General features: G+C 34.9%; 1 protein-coding gene and 1 long non-coding RNA gene across 2 annotated transcripts; one reads left to right on the top strand and one right to left on the bottom strand.

Annotated features, from left to right (window-relative positions):
- Positions 1-1,851: 1,851 nt before the first annotated feature.
- Positions 1,852-13,095, bottom strand: LOC140144080 (uncharacterized). The gene is made up of 3 exons (XR_011857831.1): positions 12,864-13,095; positions 4,130-4,227; positions 1,852-3,058 (listed from the first exon to the last, which is right to left on the bottom strand). It is a non-coding gene; the product is annotated as an uncharacterized lncRNA (long non-coding RNA).
- A 2,008-nt stretch (positions 13,096-15,103) lies between these two features.
- On the top strand, positions 15,104-16,261 carry LOC140144082 (uncharacterized). The gene has a single exon (XM_072165918.1). It carries the CDS (start codon positions 15,104-15,106, stop codon positions 16,259-16,261), a length of 1,158 nt encoding a protein of 385 aa, XP_072022019.1.
- The last annotated feature ends 3,076 nt before the right edge of the window (positions 16,262-19,337 follow it).

Here is a 19,337-nt window from a genome sequence, read left to right as displayed (position 1 = left end):
ACGATTTTAGGTCTAATAAAACTTTAAGAGGCCTAAAATCTCGATAAAATTCTTGATTTTACTGTTCCGTAAAAGCTACGGCACATTGAAATCAAGGATTTTATCGAGATTTTATGCCTCGTAAAGCTTTGCGTAAAAGTTAGGGAACATTGGAATCAATTAAAATTCTCAATTTCAATTTTATCACAATTTTAAGTCTAATAAAACTTTAAGAGGCCTAAAATCTCGATAAAATTCTTGATTTTACTGTTCAATTAAAGCTACGGCACATTGAAATCAAGGATTTTATTGAGCTTTTAGGCCTCGTACAGCTTTGCGTAAAAGCTACGGAATATTGGAATCAATTGAAATTCTCAATTTCAATTTTATCACGATTTTAGGTCTAATAAAGGCCTAAAATCTCGATAAAATTCTTGATTTTACTATTCCGTAAAAGCTACGGCACATTGAAATCAAGGATTTTATCGAGATTTTATGCCTCGTAAAGCTTTGCGTAAAAGCTACGGAACATTGGAATCAATTAAAATTCTCAATTTCAATTTTATCACGATTTTAGGTCTAATAAAACTTTAAGAGGCCTAAAATCTCGATAAAATTCTTGATTTTACTGTTCCGTAAAAGCTACGGCACATTGAAATCAAGGATTTTATCTAGATTTTATGCCTCGTAAAGCTTTGCGTAAAAGCTTAGGGAACATTGGAATCAATTAAAATTCTCAATTTCAATTTTATCACAATTTTAGGTCTAATAAAACTTTAAGAGGTTTAAAATCTCGATAAAATTCTTGATTTTACTGTTCCGTAAAAGCTCCGGCACATTGAAATCAAGGATTTTATCGATCTTTTAGGCCTCGTAAAGCTTTGCGTAAAAGCTACGGAATATTGGAATCAATTAAAACTCTCAATTTCAATTTTATCGAGATTTTAGGCCTTTTGTAAACCTTTACGAGGCCTAAAATCTTGATAATATTCTCCATTTTAATATTCCGCTAAAGCTACGGCACATTGAAATCAAGGATTTTATCGAGATTTTATGCCTCGTAAATCTTTGCGTAAAAGCTACGGAACATTGGAATCAATTGAAAATTCTCAATTTCAATTTTATCACGATTTTAGGTCTAATAAAACTTTAAGAGGCCTAAAATCTCGATAAAATTCTTGATTTTACTGTTCAATTAAAGCTACGGCACATTGAAATCAAGGATTTTATTGAGCTTTTAGGCCTCGTACAGCTTTGCGTAAAAGCTACGGAATATTGGAATCAATTAAAATTCTCAATTTCAATTTTATCACGATTTTAGGTCTAATAAAACTTTAAGAGGCCTAAAATCTCGATAAAATTCTTGATTTTACTGTTCAATTAAAGCTACGGCACATCAAAATCAAGGATTTTATTGAGCTTCAAGGCTCGTAAAGCTTTGCTTAAAAACATTGGAATCAACTAAAATTCTCAATTTCAATTTTATCGAGAGATTAGGCCTAATAAATCGAGGCCTAAAATCTTGATAAAATTGTCCATGTTCCGTAAAATCTACGGCACATTGAAATCAAGCATTTGTTCAAGATTTTAGGCATCGTAAGCTTTGGGTAAAAGCTACGGGACATTAAAATCAATTAAAACTTTTCAATTTCAATTTAAGCGAGATTTTAGGCCTTTTGTAAAGCTTTACGAGGCCTAAAATCTTGATAAAATTCTCCATTTTAATATTCCGATAAAGCTACAGCACATTGAAATGAAGGAATTTATCAAGATTTTAGGCCTCGTAAAGCTTTGCGTAAAAGGCACGGAACATTGAAATCAAATTCTCAATTTCAATTTTATCGCTATAATCACTTAAGAATTAAAGATACAAATACACAATTTGTTTGTTTTCCAATTTTATCATTGATTGTGGCTCAATAAAATGAATTTTAAAAAATTCCTGAAAACACAGCTGGCACAATTTAGTCACATGATGCTACCCATGTGGTGGGTTACCTTAAAGCATGGGCTTTCCTGAAAAAACTTTGACACAAGTTGTATCAGTATTTCTTTGATCCATCTAAATGAATTTGTGGAGCAAGGATTTAGCTCAATATGTTCACATGTATGTGTATAATTATTATGTGTACATATGTATATATGTTGGTATGTTCATTTCCCCCTTTACTAAATTCAAAGTGCATTGTACAATAATACATGCATTGTAAATTGCTGCACATTCATTTTTCAAGCATACTGGGGTATACTTGCATATGACATTATTTCTCCATAATGTTCTCAAATAAAATTGGTTTGTTGTCTTCTCATCCATTCTTCTGTTCCTGTAGGTGCTACATGTATGGTTGCTGAATTTCGCAAAAGAGTCCCCCATAGCTGACAGTGTCAATACACACATGTAGAGGCAGTATACATCGTATACAAAGACCGTGTGGGTGAACGACACAAAGTACGATGTAACTGGAACTGAAGACAGATTGTCTAACTTGTTACTGAATTTTAATAGTTTATAATATTTTTCCTTTGAAACAGGAATATTTTACAATTTTCAACAATCCACCATATCTGTCAACTGTGAACAATTTTCTCCTACCATATTCATTCCATTAACAACCCAGGGAGCGTAAGAAAGTCATTAAATTTGGGTGGGCGCTTATTTTTTATAATGTTTACATAATTACATATCGTCACTGGCAGGAAAAACCTATGTACGTGTGGCCCTTGAACATGTGTAAAACAAAACCGCAAGAGGTTACATAGGAGGTTTTGCTTTAAACATGTTCAGGGGCCAATGACACATAGGAGGTTTTTCCTGCCCAACGATGATGTAAAAATGGCCCAGCATATGGAATTTGTGTGTACATGGCTCTGTGTTTGATACACAAGTACATGTAGTTGGTTGAATGGATCCTGCATATAATGGTACATGTACATCCATGATTGTAATTAACTGTGCTCGTATTGTTAAAAGACCAAACAAGTCCCATTTTGGTAACAAAGCAGATCGGTACCCGATGGCGTCAGGAATACAGCGATGTCGAGCCACACTCATGCTGAATCAATATCAAATTCTGGACACCTGCATCATGTGTAAATGAAAAGGATAAAAATGGAAATTAGTTAATTTCTTGTAAACCGATAGGCCCTACTGTAAGAACCCAAACATATCTAACCAATGCAATGGAAGTTTCATTAATGCTTCTATTAATATTCCCCCATCTACTTTGTATAATGCACCTTCTCTATTGTAACACTGCACTGTCCCCTGGGCAACACAGGGACATGGACAGTGTTACAAATCCAACACAAGACCCTGCCAGCTTCTACACAGGGCAGGGCATTTTATCGAATGGTAAGTCCCCGACTAAATCCCGGCCCACGGTGAAGTTTCCCAAGTGACTTAGTCGCTGTCCACAGGATGAACTCTTTGAATGGTGAATCCCTGCAAAGTCCTGGCCCCATGTTGAAGTCCCTGACAAGATCCAGGCTCATGTTCCTGGCCCATCTTGCCATTGTTGAGGCACCGCTAAGACATGCATTTTTTTCGGTCCGGTTTTCGGGTACCCAACCAAGATTTCACTACCCAGGTAAGAGAGTCAGCATCATGGTTTTTTTTGTTTTTTTTAATTATTTATGTTATTTATTTTCTTGGTTTTGAAGTGTCCCTGGACCTAGATGCTAAATAGTTAATATGACGATCATTCATGGTTGACAAAAACAATGTTGTGGTAGATTTTTTTTTTTTTTGCGGGGGGGTCAGTCAGTCATGAATGATCCTAACATTTAGCTCTAGGTCCAGGGACACAATTATGCAATTTCAGGTACCTGATTACCTGCCCGAAAAATGTGTAGGGTACCCAGATACAAAATAACTCGAAAATGCATGCCTTAGTCACCATTTTTTTTTTCATGTTTACAATAAAGTGTTGCAAACTATTTTAAAACAATAATTCTAGACGACAACATCAACAAACCCTGCTCTACTGCGGAAGGACTTTTTGTAGGGATGGTCTGTCAGGATTTTTATATTTCTTACCCAAAAAATCTCATGGGACCGTTGGCCCAGTAGAACAGGGTTTTTTTTTGTCTAGAATTTATATTGTTTTTTAGATTGCAACACATTGTTAATTATAAACTTGCATTTACATACCCATACTTAGTCATAAACGTAGTAATCACACTCCATCAATTTGCAGTAGGCCTATTCTGGTATAATGGCAACTACAACTTTCCATTATTGGATGACACCTGAAAATAACAATGTGGCAAATGGAACATAGTTACGGTAAATTAACTGCAAAAACTGTACTCTTTGTTGGTATAAATTAATTAGACAATAATAACTGCGCACCATCTATTTTGAGGTCATTGTGTGAAATCGGAGGGTTTTGTTTTGGGCTGAGGTATTTTTCCGAGGGAGCGGCAGCTCCCGAGGAAAAATACCAAGGCCCAAAACAAAACCCGACAATTTCACACACACAATGAACTCAAAATAGATGGTGCAAAGTTATTATTGTCATTCATTACCGTCGTATTTAATAATTTGAACAAATCAAAATAGCATTTTATGTTATTTTATGCCATAAAACGTTGTTAAAATATAACCAGTTTTAATTATTGTTGTAACCTAACCTACAAAAAAAATCGACCAGGCGATTTTAACATTCGCGCCGACAACAAGAGCTACCAATCACAGAAACGTGGCGGCATCGCGTAGGCGCGTGCGTTGCAATAACGCATAGCTTTATACATGCACGCGCGCGCAGAAGTCATTGTAGCGCGTCAGGAGTCGTTGTGAGTGTGACATGTGGTTTTGTCACATTTATTAGGCCTTAAATAGCCCCCTCATTTGGCATCCTTGCTTGGAAAACTTTGTTCCTTAGCCTAATTTGCATGTCAATGTACTTCTGCTTTGTGTTCGTTCAACCCTGGGCAGTCACCATCTCACCTCAGAGGAGTCAAGAAGTGAAAAAGTTTACCATATAAAGTATCTGGCCAGGGTAAGTTAACATTTCCTTTAATTATATTGTTTTTCATTAAGAAAGTTGATCAAGTGAAATAGCACTGTTTGATTCATGGTTTAGAGTAAATCAGTTAAAGTTTGGTTATTATTACCACTATTTGTGTTATAATCTAAAACTTGGTGCTGAGTCATGTTGAAATCTGTTAGTATCAGATTGTAAGATTTATAGTGAAAAAGTGTGCGCGCACGGTTTGTAAGTTAAAGATGATGATTTTGAATTCTAATTGCAAAATTAATCTAAATCATCAGATGCATTGTTTTGGAATAACAATGGTATTGTATTGTTTTTGAGTTATGATCAAACTATGTGTTTCCACATGATCTTCCGTTGATTAATTGTGTATGTTAATTGTGTATGAACTTGGCCTAGTGCTTCGTAAAGATAGGCCTAAAGTATGTTTGCAAGTGTTTTGTAACTTACCAAAGTTAAAGTTATGAAAGTTTTTTATAATAAAAGATAGGCTAGCCCTATCTGTATATTATTTAGTGATTTTAACAAGGAAGTAAACATAGAATCTAGGTGTGGTATTATTGAGGAGCTGGCAATAGTAGTTCCAGATTTGTCACCCAAATCATGCCAAATTAGGTGTATTATTGTTATGTAAGTTGTTCGATCAAGCATGTTAATCCAGTTGTTTACCATCATTATTATGTTCCCAAATACTGAATTGGGCCTGAAACCAACCAACCGTAGCCCAATATACACCCAAACCAGTAGATCTTTTGAGTAAGATAAATTAGCATAATAGGTCTATTATGTCAAGATTTAGGAATTTTTAGCCTTTAGAATTTGGTCATTCTTGTGCAAACATTGGCCAACTCTTTTCATAGGATTTGCATATAACATGCATAATGCTACCTGTAGTTCATATAGGCAGAAACCAAGTGACTTTACTCATCATTATTTTGGAAAGTAAAAATAGAAATGTAAAATAATATAACAACTTATTTTTATTGTATTATTTTTGTTAGGCATTTCAGTAGATTTGTTTTAGGATGTTAAGATTCTTTATCAAACCCTAAACATTCAGTGCTGAGTAAGAGAAAGGCCTATAAAGAGAATGTATTGTTAAATAATTTATTTAACCAGTTTAACTTGATCTGTTTTTGTATCATCATGGTATAGTTTTAAGTTATTTGAGATAGATAGCTGTGATTTAAGATTGAGATAATATTGAATCTTAATTGAGGTTTTTGTGATGTTTGTAAATAATAATACTAATGCACCCAAGTGGAATTATGTATTAAAATAGACTGTGATTGATTGTATGATAGCATATTAAAGGATAATAGGTTCATTAGGCTTTACACCCAATTGGTCATATTGATAGTTTTGTTTGATGAATGAAGTTCAATGTGCAAGGTATGGTGCCAGTAGAAGTAAATAGTAGTATTTTAATTTGTCATCAAAACATGTTCATTTATTATGATTATGTATATTAAAATCCAATTAGGCCTACAAGTTTCTTATACAATCCGTACTTGTATTTATAGCCAATATTGTTGCTTATCATTTGCTGAATTCAAATGTAGTTAATTATTCCGTTTCCGTTTAAATTAAGGTATTTTCAGAAAGAATCCTTTTTGTAATTTATCATAAACAGATGATAAAGATTCATTGACGATGAGTAAGCTAATGTTCCGATTGTGCTATATTGTGTTGTATTTGATTTCGTGTAAATAAAAACGTTAAATGCTTGTATTTAGAATAGTGTATTAACCGATTCGGCGATCGATATTTTCTGTATTCCTACTAGGTCTACATCTATATAAAACTGAAGACAATTGTGATAGTGATAATTGGTAGGCTTTGTATTGTATGAATTTGGAAATATCATGTTAATTAATATCAATAATTGCTTGTTTGTCAGAATGTTACAATTATTTGATTATAATTTAAGTTCATGTTGTAATCCAATGATTATCGTTTGATTTAGAATATTGAACATATTATTGTTGATTTATGTAAATTGGTTATCGAGTTACATAACGTTCATTATATTCTTTTTTTTATATTCTAAACCGATATGTCGTTTATTAGTATTTTTTTGTGCGTTTTGTAAGCTTAAGGTTTATCCTTACTGTATAATGAATTATATACATTTTGTATGCATGTGTATTGTTAAGTTTGTTTAGTATTTGTTTTGTATCACTACAACTTTGCTCGACATGTAGACTTAAACTTGTATTCAATTTGTTTTGTTTATTGTACAGGGTTTTTTATGCCGCATGTATAAAATAAAGAACACAAACTGATGTTAACGTAGAATGCTGTGTGCTGTTTACATCCGTTACATGAGTTATTAATGACCTCGCAATTAGTGCGCGGTCAGGCAATCAATTTCTTTTGATTGGATCACAGGTTTCGCATATATTAATGAGGTTATGAATACACATACAATGTACCTCATCAACATCAATGGGGCTACTAATTGTACGACCGGGTCTCGGATACCCTGGCAACTACAGGGAACTGTACGCCAACTCCATAAAATCCCCATAGGCCCCTTCGACTTCCATGCCGAGCTGGGCATCTTTGTATCAGAGAGCTCTCCCCCCCCCTCATTAAACAACAATTTTCCCGTCACTGTCAATCGACTTCCATACAGGGCGTGGCTTGCTCAAAAAGTCTACTCTAGCCACAAATTTGCTCACTGATAACATTCGAGGCTAGAGACCATTACATTCGAAATATAGCTGAAATCGCAGAAGCATGACACTGTGAAGGGACAACAAATTATTTTGACAATGCGTGAGATTTTACTCATTTTCCAGCTTTTTGCGTGAGATTTACTACCTAGGCGTGAGATTATACTACCTTGGCGTGAGACCGTGAGAAAGTGACCCAATGACGTGACTCATGAGTGCAGCGTCTTAAGAGGCATTATCTGTTATTTTGGAGGATTTTTAAAAATGTTTGCCACGGTCAAAAAATGGATTTCCTTTAAACTTTCATCTTTGATGCACCTTGACCTGAAACAAACACACATGAAATAAATTTAGGAAAAATATCCCTGTTGCCATGGTAACAGCCAAATTTTCATTTTAGGCCTATTTTCACAATTTTTGCATTTTTCAGCTGTCAATTTGTCAAGTTTTGAAGCCAGTGTTACTAATATACATACTATATATATACTGTTTTCTTTATAAGGTATGAATAGGTCAAACCTTAGATGCCGCATTGAAAGTATAAAAATAATCACCAGATGTCAGGGTGGGTTATACCATTTATTTGAAAAAGGGGTGGTTTTCAATTTTTTCAAAGTATGAAAATATACCAACTTTGTATAGCTCATAAACCATATGGTAGTGCTCCGATTTCAGCATCGACCACAGCATGTTGAGATGATACATTTGTCTTATGAAAAATTTACATTTGAGCTTGGGGAAAAAACATCTGTTTATACAGTGTTGCCAGACATTTTCCTATTTTTTCGAAATTCAACACAAGTCGCACCTTAAGTTAAATGATGTGAAATTGAAACTTCACGCTTTCAAGGAACATTCTTTACAAAGAAAGTTAATTTCATATCAAATTTGATCAGTTATTAGGTCAGTGTTGTTCCAAGCCACACGGGTGTTGCCAAAATCGGGGTTTAATTGTAAGATATGAATATTTTTCAGCTTTTTCAGCTATTTTCCAGTCTTAAAAATACCAAAATACAATGGCATGCATTCCTAAAATAAAGATGTGAAAATGAAGCATCGACCTCATCATGTTGAGATGATACATCGGTCTTATTAAAAAATTTACATTTGAGCTTGGGGAAAAACATCTGTTTATATAGTGTTGCCAGATATTTTCCTATTTTTCCAAATTCAGCACTAGTCTCACCTTAAGTTGAAAATGAAAGTTTATGAGAAAGAAATTTACTTTCATATTAAATTTGATCAGTTGTATAAATGGTCAGTGTTGTTCCAAACCACATGGGTGTTGCCATAATTAGGGTTTAATAGTGAGATGTGGATATTTTCAATTTTTTTCAAATATTTATTAAGTCTTAAGGGTTCAAATAGCGAGGTTTTCACATATTTTTTGTGGACCTGAGAGCACATCAGATATATATTGACATTTGCGATATAATACCAATTTTATGGCAAATGATTAAAAATTGATATTTTTGAAATTTAACAGCTCTAAAAAGTAAATTGTATAAATCTCGTGATATGTACTTAAAGTGTATTTAGCTGGAATGAAAAGCCATCTATCATATGAAAATTTGACCGTTCATATTGAAGATATAGATTTTTTTCACCAAAACACCTAATAATGTAGGTCTTGGGAAAAAATCTATATCTTCACTATGAAAGGTCAAATTTTTCAATTAACATTAATTAATTGATTAGTGGTCGGCTTTTCATCCCAGCTACATACACTTTAAGTACACATCATTAGATTTATTAAGTTAACTTTGAGGACTGTAATATGTCAAAAAATAAAAAATAAATCAATATACATAATTTACCCTAAAATTTTTATTGTATCGCGAATTAAAAAAAAATCAAAATTATTTGATATCAGAAGGATATTCCTCGTATTCAAAATGCAATTTGGTATGTCTGATAAAAAATACTGTGCAAAGGTGGGTGACCAACCCCTTAAAATACAACACAGAAAACATTAAACATGTATACTTTAAAATATACATAATAGCCATAATATTTTTTACCAATATAGGCCTACACATACTAGCTAGGCTAAAATAAATTAATTTTATTACATTACAAAAAGATTATAAGAGTAAGATAATGTTTAACTTACGCCTACCCCATATTATTAAAGCACACATCCCAACTATACTTGCAAAAAAGATATGGGAAAAAATGGGCAACAAAACTAGATCCAGCAAATGTCTCGAAATATGAGAATAGTCAAAGACAGTAATGCACAGAACCTTTTCACGGCCAGACAAATTAATGTCCAGTTACTTTTCCCGAGAGGAGATCGCAGGAGAGTCGAAAGTATGACATTTAAAGTCATGCTGAAGAAAAAATGACCATTAAATGTTGCATGATATTGTTACTAATTCTCTGTCATTCAAGCATCCCCTGCTCATTGATGACATGAATTTGTATGAGTTTGTAAAAAGGAAGCAGCTAACTAAAATTAAGCTTTCAAGACTGAAGGAGATTTAAATGAACACTTTTGCAGATACTTGCAGGGTTAAAGCAAAATAAAAAATCACCAAATGTTGATAAAAGTTTTAGGAAATATCCGTTTCAAGTAGAAAAAGATGACTACTGGGCACAGTATACCTATGACATGACCCCGGAGAAGGTTCTCCCTGGTTAAAGGTATACGGGGATGTGCCACGGTGTTGGGGGTACCTTAGCAATTTTAGTATGTCGATTGGTGGGTTTTCAGTGGAGACAATACGCCAAATTGGGCGCATTAAGGTCCCCATAAAAGCGCCAAATTAGGACAAATTTGTGTGCTTTTTGGGTGTTTTTTGGGGAAAAATTGGAATACTATAGCTATAACTTTAATAAGGTGTCATTTTAAAATTGAAAATGTATCCACATTTCACTATTAACTCCATTTATAGTGGCATCATCCATGTGGTTTATTCATGGCAGCGATTTAAACAATATAAATCCTAAAGTGAGACATACGTTGAATTTTGAATACATGTGATAATATCTGGCAATACTGTATAGAAGGAAATATATTCCGAACTCAAATTTAAAATTTAAATTCACATACTAAGTGTTCTTAGGTTAATTTTTAATCTTAATATTGTGTTCATTCCACAATAATTTTAAGGATGTGTACTATTTTTAAGACTTGTAAAAAGCTGGAAATATCTAAATTGTCATATTAAACGTCAGCAATGGCAACACCCATATAGCTTAGAATAACACTGACCATCCCAGATGATCAAATTGAATATGAAATTAACTTTCTTTCTAAAAAGATATGTGAAGGTGAAGTTTCATTTTCATATCTTTTAACTTAGGGCGAGACTTGTGTTGAATTTTGAAAAAATAGGAAAATATCTGGCAACACTGTATAAACTAATGTTTTACCCCCCCCCCCCCCCGATCAAAATAACTTTTTCATAAGGCCAATTTATCATCTCAACATGACGAGGTCGATGTTTCTTTCTTTATTATAGAAATGCATTTTGGTATTTTTATGACTTGTAAAAAGTTGAAAATATCCACACCTCACAATTAAACCCCAATTATGGCAACACCCATGTGGTTTATCTGGCAACAATGTATAAACTGATGTCTTACCCCGCCCCAGATCAAAATAACTTTTTCATAAGGCCAATATATCATTTCAACATGACGAGGTCGATGTTTCGTTCTTTATTATAGAAATAATGCATTTTGGTATTTTTATGACTTGTAAAAAGTTGAAAATATCCGCAAATCACAATTAAACCCCAATTATGGCAACACCCATGTGGTTTAGAACAACACTGACCATTATACCTGATCAAATTTTATATGAATAAAAACTCTCTTTCTAATAAATGTTCCTTGAAAGGATGATGTTTCATTTTCACATCATTTAACTTAAGGTGAGATTTGTGTTGAATTTCGAAAAATAGGAAAATGTCTGGCAACACTGTATATACAGATGTGTTTTCCCCAAGCTCAAATGTAACTTTTTCATAAGACCAATGTATCATCTCAACATGTTGTGGTCGATGTTGAAATCGGAGCACTACCATATGGTTTATGAGCTATACAAAGTTGGTATATTTTCATACTTTGAAAAAATTGAAAAACACCCCTATTTCAATTATATATTTTTATACTTCTAATGCGGCATCTAAGGTTTGACCTATTCATACCTTATAAAGAAAAAATTATATATATATTGTGTATATTAGTAACACTGGTTTCAAAACTTGACAATTTGACTGCTGAAAAATGCAAAAATTGTGAAAATAAGCCTAAAATTGAAATTTGCCTGTTACCATGGCAACGGGGATATTTTTCCGAAATTTATCCCATGTGTGTTAGTTTGAGGTCAAGGTCCATCAAATATGAAAGTATAAAGAAAATCTATTTTTGACCGTGGCAACTTTATTCTCAAAAATAACAGATAGTTCCTCTTAACATCTTTCAATCAATTCTTACATCATCATGCATCCGAACATGATAATACATGTAGATAATGAAGAAAATATGTATTAAAATGTATTACCCCTATATACAGGCCGGCGTACAGGACTCGGGAGGACTTTACGTTTACAGGGGTCGAGGTTGATCGACAAAGACAGTCATGACAGTAAACACGTGTAATTTCTGTAAATCATGAAATGGCTATTCATAAATTCTGCTCCATCCTCATAATCTTATTCCTGTATTTCCCACATGCACATCTGATGTACGCATTATGATTCAGGGCTGCACTCTCACGCATTGGCCGTGAGTCTCACGCTGCACGCACTGGGTCACTTTCTCACGCCAAGGTAGTATAATCTCACGCTTAGGTAGTAAATCTCACGCTAAAAGCTGGAAAATGAGCAAAATCTCACGCATCGTCATGAATAATTTGTTGCTCCTAACCCCCCATTGGAGTCGGCAAATCCTGGTACGCCGCTTGTCTCACGCCAAGCAATTCCAAAAAGTTGACAGCCCTGCGCATTGTAATTTGCATCATGTAAAGCTTACCGTGATTGTTTTGCAATATTGATCAGCTGGCTATGCTGCAATACTGATACTGCACTGACATAGAAAAAAATTATAAGCTTTCCGGACAAGTCAACAAGTTATAAACATGTCCCACTTTTCCAAGCGTTATAACCGGCCTGGTGCACTCCACGATCGTTCAAAAAGTAATATGGTTAAACTATGAGACAATAAAAGCCTATATATATTACGAATTGTGTGATTTACTTACGGAATCAATTGGGATTTGATGAAGAAAAACGTATAAACAACATCACACGTGCGTCTGAAGTCTGACTCTGAATACACCCGAGCGTCCACTTTTTCCGCCCAATGTAGAACATAATGCACCCACATACGTTTACTGTTACGTACGCGAAAGTCGTCGATGAATATTAACGCCCAATTTATCGCAATATTACACCCAATTACGCTGAATGGGGTGTGAAATCAACAACAGCTGATTAAGAGTAAACAATAAACCACCTATAAACATGGTGTATTTTGCTCGAATGAAATACATTTCACTTTTTTTGGCCCCGGGACGATTCATTAAAAAATGTGAAATAAACACTTTAAATATTATAATTAAGCTATATCATTACAACCTCTTGGTTAAATCTTCTTCTAGGAAGAATGAAAAAAATTTCCATTTCGGGCTACATTACGTGCAGTTACGTGGGCTTTCAATGTATTAGGGATGGGCGGTAACCGTTTATTTGCGTACCGCATGGACCGCGATATCATGGGCATGGGCAATCTTTTTTCTTGCCGAAAGATGCCGTGTGTCCAGGACCTGCCGCAGTTATAATTTTGTTTGTTTCCACCCCCGGTTTGTAGCGGTATCTCTTCGTGGTACGCAGCCATTCTGTGAGGGTTTGCCAGGGGGGACAGGTAGTATTGACACACGATCCTATAGGATTGTGGATAGTCAATCCCTCGTTGAAAGTTGGACTATCTCATGGGCAGTTTTCATTGTTTATATGTTTGGAATAAACACGCAAGCCAAATTTTATATGTTCCATGAAAACATATCAAAAGTGTGTTTACTTTCCTAATTTGCGGAGTCTTATCCTCGCATTTCTTGATGAATTTGATGATTTTGTTAACGAAATGACTTCTCTTTCAGGACATGTGATATTATTAGGTGATTTTAATGTACACTGGGATAAACCAGACAAATCTGATGTTAGTCGATTTATCACCATGACAGACTCTGCTGATTTTATTCAACATGTTCATGGACCCACTCACAAGTCTGGTCATACTATTGATTTAGTCTTCACTCAATCTAATGATCCAATTATTAAGAATTGTACTACTGATGACACTTTATTGTCTGATCATTACTTGGATCCAATTATTGATGATTGTATTTCTACTCAATACTCCAAACTGTCTGATCATCGTGGAATTAATCTGATAATTGATACACCTAAGCCACCTCCAATTTATATCAAATCTTCTACCAGAGACTACAAAAATATTGATAGAACTCTTTTTGAGGATGATTTAACTGAATTTCTTAGTTGTCCTGATTCAAAGAATCATGATACAAATGATCTTCTGGAATTTTACAATAATGGAACAATGTCTCTTCTTGACAAGCACGCACCATCTGTCACCAAAACTCGCCGTGTCAAACACAGAATGCCATATTATAATCAGGATATACACAATGCTCGTCAAGTAAAACGCCAAGCTGAAAGAAAATGGAGAAAATCACAACTATCTGCAGATCGACAAGAATATACTAAGGCTAAAAACTATGTTAAGTACTTAACTGATATTGCTAAGCAGAAATATTTCAAGGATAAATTAAGTATGTGTACAACCAAGGATGCTTTTCGTACAATCAATACACTATCTGAACAAAACTTCACATGTACTACCTATTCACGATTCACCAAGTCTTCTTAGCAATCAATTTTCAAATTTCTTCGTCTCCAAAATTGTGAAAATCCGCTCAAATCTGGATAGTAATGTTACTACTACAAGTACTACAATTAATCATGTGACTTTTGCTGATAATCATTCCGATTTTCATACACTTTCAACGCTCAGACCTGCCACCGAAGAGGAAGTTAGAATGTTTATTGGCAAATCTCCTAGCAAAACTAGCAGACTTGACCCAATTCCAACATGGTTTTTAAAAGAACTATTGAGCAACGGACATCTTCTTACTCTGATCACCAACATTATAAACTCATCGCTTTCCACTGGTACTTTTCCTAATGCAGCAAGACATGCTATAATCAAACCACTGTTGAAGAAGCCATCACTCAACAGGAATGTCCTTAAGAACTACCGGCCTGTTGCCAACTTGACATTCATTGGAAAAATTATTGAAAAGATAGCATGTTCACGATTAACCGATCATATGAACTTGTACAACCTTGCTGATCCTTCCAATCAGCCTACAGATCACATTCTTGCACAGAATCTGCTTTGATAAAGGTAAAAAATGACATCATGTTTGCGTTGGATTCGAACCAAGTTGTATTATTGGTGCTTCTCGACCTTTCTGCCGCCTTTGACACCATCGATCATGGAATATTACTTTCACGTCTTTCAAATCGCCTCGGTGTCAAAGGTGTTGCTCTCAAATGGTTTGAGTCCTACCTCACTGGATGGTCCATTCGTGTTAATGTAGCAGGTGAACTTTCACAACCAGTAATTGCAACATTTGGACTACCACAAGGTTCAATTGTTGGGCCTATTGGCTACACAATATACACATTACCTGTCGGCGATATCGCTCGTAAACACGACGTGTCCTACCATGTCTACGCTGATGACACCCAACTCTATGTCTCCTGTAATCCTAAGATACCTGGTGAATTAAACAAAGCTATCGCAAAACTTCAAAACTGTATTTATCAAATCAAAACTTGGATGATCCAAAACAAATTACAACTCAACAATGATAAAACTGAATTTTTCATTGCATCGTCTCCTCATAACTCACGCTTTATCAACAATGTTTCACTCAAAATTGGAGATTCAACCATCTTGCCATCCAAGTCAGTTCGTAATCTTGGTTCATTTTTTGATACAAATATGTCTATGACAACGCACATCACTAATTTATGCAAGACAACTACATTTCATCTACGTAATTTGACTAGAATACGAAAATATATTGATGAAGATACTTGTAATCATGCTGCTCGCTCACTTGTTTTGCCCCGTTTGGATTACTGTAATGGTCTCTTGTCTTCAATTCCACATAAACATGTCCTTCGTCTTCAACGTCTTCAAAACTGGGCAGCTCGACTTGTTTTTAATGTACCTCGCAAGCACGATTCGCAACCACTGTTATCTGCTCTTCATTGGCTTCCTGTCCAACAGCGTATTATTTACAAACTGCTTCTCTACGTCTACAAGACTCTAAACCACTTAGCACCAGATTATCTGAACACTTGTCTCCATATTTATCATCCAACCCGTAATCTCAGATCCGTCAATGATTTTCTTCGTTTGGATTACCCCAAGGCTCACCTTAGAGCAGGCGACAGGACATTTACTCTATGTGCTTCACGGGAATGGAATAAACTTCCCATCACTATAAGACAATCCTCTTCTATCGCGAGTTTTAAAAAGTCGATTAAGACGTATCTTTTTCCATGATATGTTTCCGTTGATTTCCTTAGTTGACCTGTGTTATTTTATGCCTTGTATTATGTAAATTTAAGGTTTGTACTCTATAACATTATTTATTTTTAGGCTTTTGTTTGTGTACTTTAAGATGTTTTTATTTTTACTTTGTAAGCGCTACGAGCTTGTCATAAGGAACAGCGCACCAAAAGTTTTCTGTTATGTTATGTTATGTTATGTTATGTTATGCCTAGACTTGGCATAGTTTTACTTCATTTTATATGATCAAAATCTCTGGGGCATGCGTCGAATAATAGTTGGCAGAAGCGTTTATAAAAAATTATATAAATTATTATGTAATTTGAATTTTGGAATTGACACACAAGGAAAGGGTGTTTATTTCCAATATGGCAAGTTTCATCTCCGCCATTTTTATTACGCCTAGATTTGGCGTATTTTACTAGTTAACATCGTCAGGTGGCAGTCATCGTACCTAATTAGTATAAATTATCGTGATGACTGTTTTTCCTAAAAAACTAGAAAAGACAATTGCAAAGACAAGAAATTGCATTGGAGCGGAATTTTATCACAGAATTTTATGATAAAGTTAATTTATAAAAAGTCAATATTTTTTCAGACAGAAAAAATTCCCACGGATGACTATAAAGGCGAGACTGTCTTTTAATCATGTCATAACATAGCCAAGCATTATGCCTACTCAAGTGGGCGGCTGTTTTTGTCCATTCAGGAATACCATTGTTACTATATACAATGCTAAAAGGATAACCTGAATGGAACCGCACGTGAGTTATAATAACGTGTAAGTTGTGGTCTTCACTATGATTGGCTGGCTTGTTTACAAGACCGGCCATGAAAACCACACTTGATAAAGTTGCACTGCACATTCGGCGTTGATGATACAGCAGCTCTGTACCTGTAGAGCTGGAGTTAGTATATACTAGAATGTGCTTTTAAGTTCAACCTTGAGCTTTAATATCATGCTAACATGACTTCATTAATTTTGTTTTCATGTTATTGTCCTAACACGAGAGATCCGAAATGGATATTCGTGCCTAAGGACAGGAAGGTCATTTTTAGCAATCATCACACGAAAGACCAAAATGGATACTGTGTTGAAATTTGCATAGATCCAAGTTCGGAATCTATGCTTTCTTGTATGCTTTTATATGATATACCATATAGGCCTATATTATATAAGAAAAACGATATAATTCAACTATAGACATTCTTCAACTAAGTAGCATGTTACTAGTATAGGTTGTACTGCTATCAATAAGTAAAGTAGTAAGCCTATAGAGTGTCTGGAATTATTCAATATTACGGCGCAAGATGACATTGTCATGGCGCTGTAGTAATTCGTGAGAGCTTTAGTAAAAGCTAACCGATACATAATTCGACACATCGAATTTATGTTCAAAATCTAAACATGGGTCAGTTTTAGAACCATTCTAGACCTTCGCAGCGCAACTGATGACGGAGTGTAACTCCAGAAACGTGAATTTGTATATAAGCTTGCATACAGCTTGCAAATCACGTCTTGCTAGCTGTATGTTTAGTAGCAACGGATTTAGCTTGTTCCAATTTTGGTAGATAATCATGATATTGGAACAAAGTATAGCTAATTGCCGATATGAGTGGGTTTCGTTTGAGAATATGTTATGCGCAGAGTAGCATAACTTAATACATTTGCAAGGCTCCAAAGAGCAGGCAAAAGAGACTTCTAGTAAAATCATCATTATCATAAAATATAGTACCAAGTGCAGGTACATATGAAGTATACTTGCTTTCAAGTCTGAAAGAAAATTATGTGAACTCCATTAATTGCAAGTCTTTGCTATGTGTTTTAAGCTGTATGGAATTAATATTTTGTTTAATTCCTAGTTAGCACGCTTACTTTTCAGAACGCCACATTAAAAGCCAATAACACTGATCTCTCACAAAGTTGTTTCGATTAATCAATATTGTTATACCAAAAATGAGACTCTAAATTGTTCCATAGTTTTGGATATTTCTATGTTTTTCGTATTATATTTTCATCGCCCAATGAGATAGCTTCTGACTGGATTCAGGTTCTGTCCGGGACCTGCCGCAGTTATAATAAGGTCATTTAGGGGCCACTTCCGGTATAAATCGAAATATCTTCAAAAAAATTTATTAGCTAAGAAAAACATAGGAGAGTGGTGGTATGTTCACACATGAATTGTATTTACCCAATGTATATATGGTATTTTTTTATTTGGGGTCAAAGGTCATTAGGGGTCATTTCCGGTATAAAATGAAATACCTATAAAATGCATCTTCTCCCACAAATTACGTAGGACAGTGATGCCAATTACACACATGCATTGTTATTACCCAGTGTCTATGGGGTGTACACAGATTTGGGGTCAAAGGTCATTAAGGGTCACTTCCGGTCTGAGACGAAAAACCTTCAAAATGCCCTTTCTGCCACAAATAACTTGGCAAAGTAATGCCACGTGCACGCATACATTGACATTAGCCAATGTCTATGGGGTTTTCATATATTTTGTGGTCAAAGGTCATTAAGGGGTCACAACACGGCTGTGTTCTTGGTCTTAGACCACAGCTAAGTCTGGTGTGTCTTTTTCTTCCAGGTTCTTTCTTTCTTTCTTTCTTTCTTCTGTCAACCTTTACATTTGCTCTAGCACGCACATGCTTGCATCAATTTTGAACTAGCTTGGTCACAACGATCACTGACCGTGCCCCTACATGTCACATGAAACTCGTGGGGTCAAAGGTCATGCAGGGGTCATAGGGGTCAAAAACATGATTTCAACTTAAAATGTATCTTCTCCCACAACTTACTCAGGACAGCGACGTCACTTGCACACATGCATTGTTATTACCCAGCGTCTATGTGGTGTACACATATATGGGGTCAAAGGTCATTAAAGGGTCACTTCTGGTATAAAACGAAAAACCTTCAAAACTTTTTATTACCTAAGTAAAACATGGGACAGTAACGGTATGTTCACATATGATTTGCAGTCACCCAATGTGTATGTGGTATTTTTATTTGGGGTCAAATGTCATTAAGGGGTCACTTCCGGTATAAAACGAAATACCT

Source organism: Amphiura filiformis, unplaced genomic scaffold, assembly GCF_039555335.1.
Source record: "Amphiura filiformis unplaced genomic scaffold, Afil_fr2py scaffold_39, whole genome shotgun sequence".
Classification (NCBI taxonomy): domain Eukaryota; kingdom Metazoa; phylum Echinodermata; class Ophiuroidea; order Amphilepidida; family Amphiuridae; genus Amphiura; species Amphiura filiformis.
The sequence above is the reverse complement of the archived record's forward strand: the minus strand, read 5'-3'. Positions and strand labels throughout refer to the sequence as shown.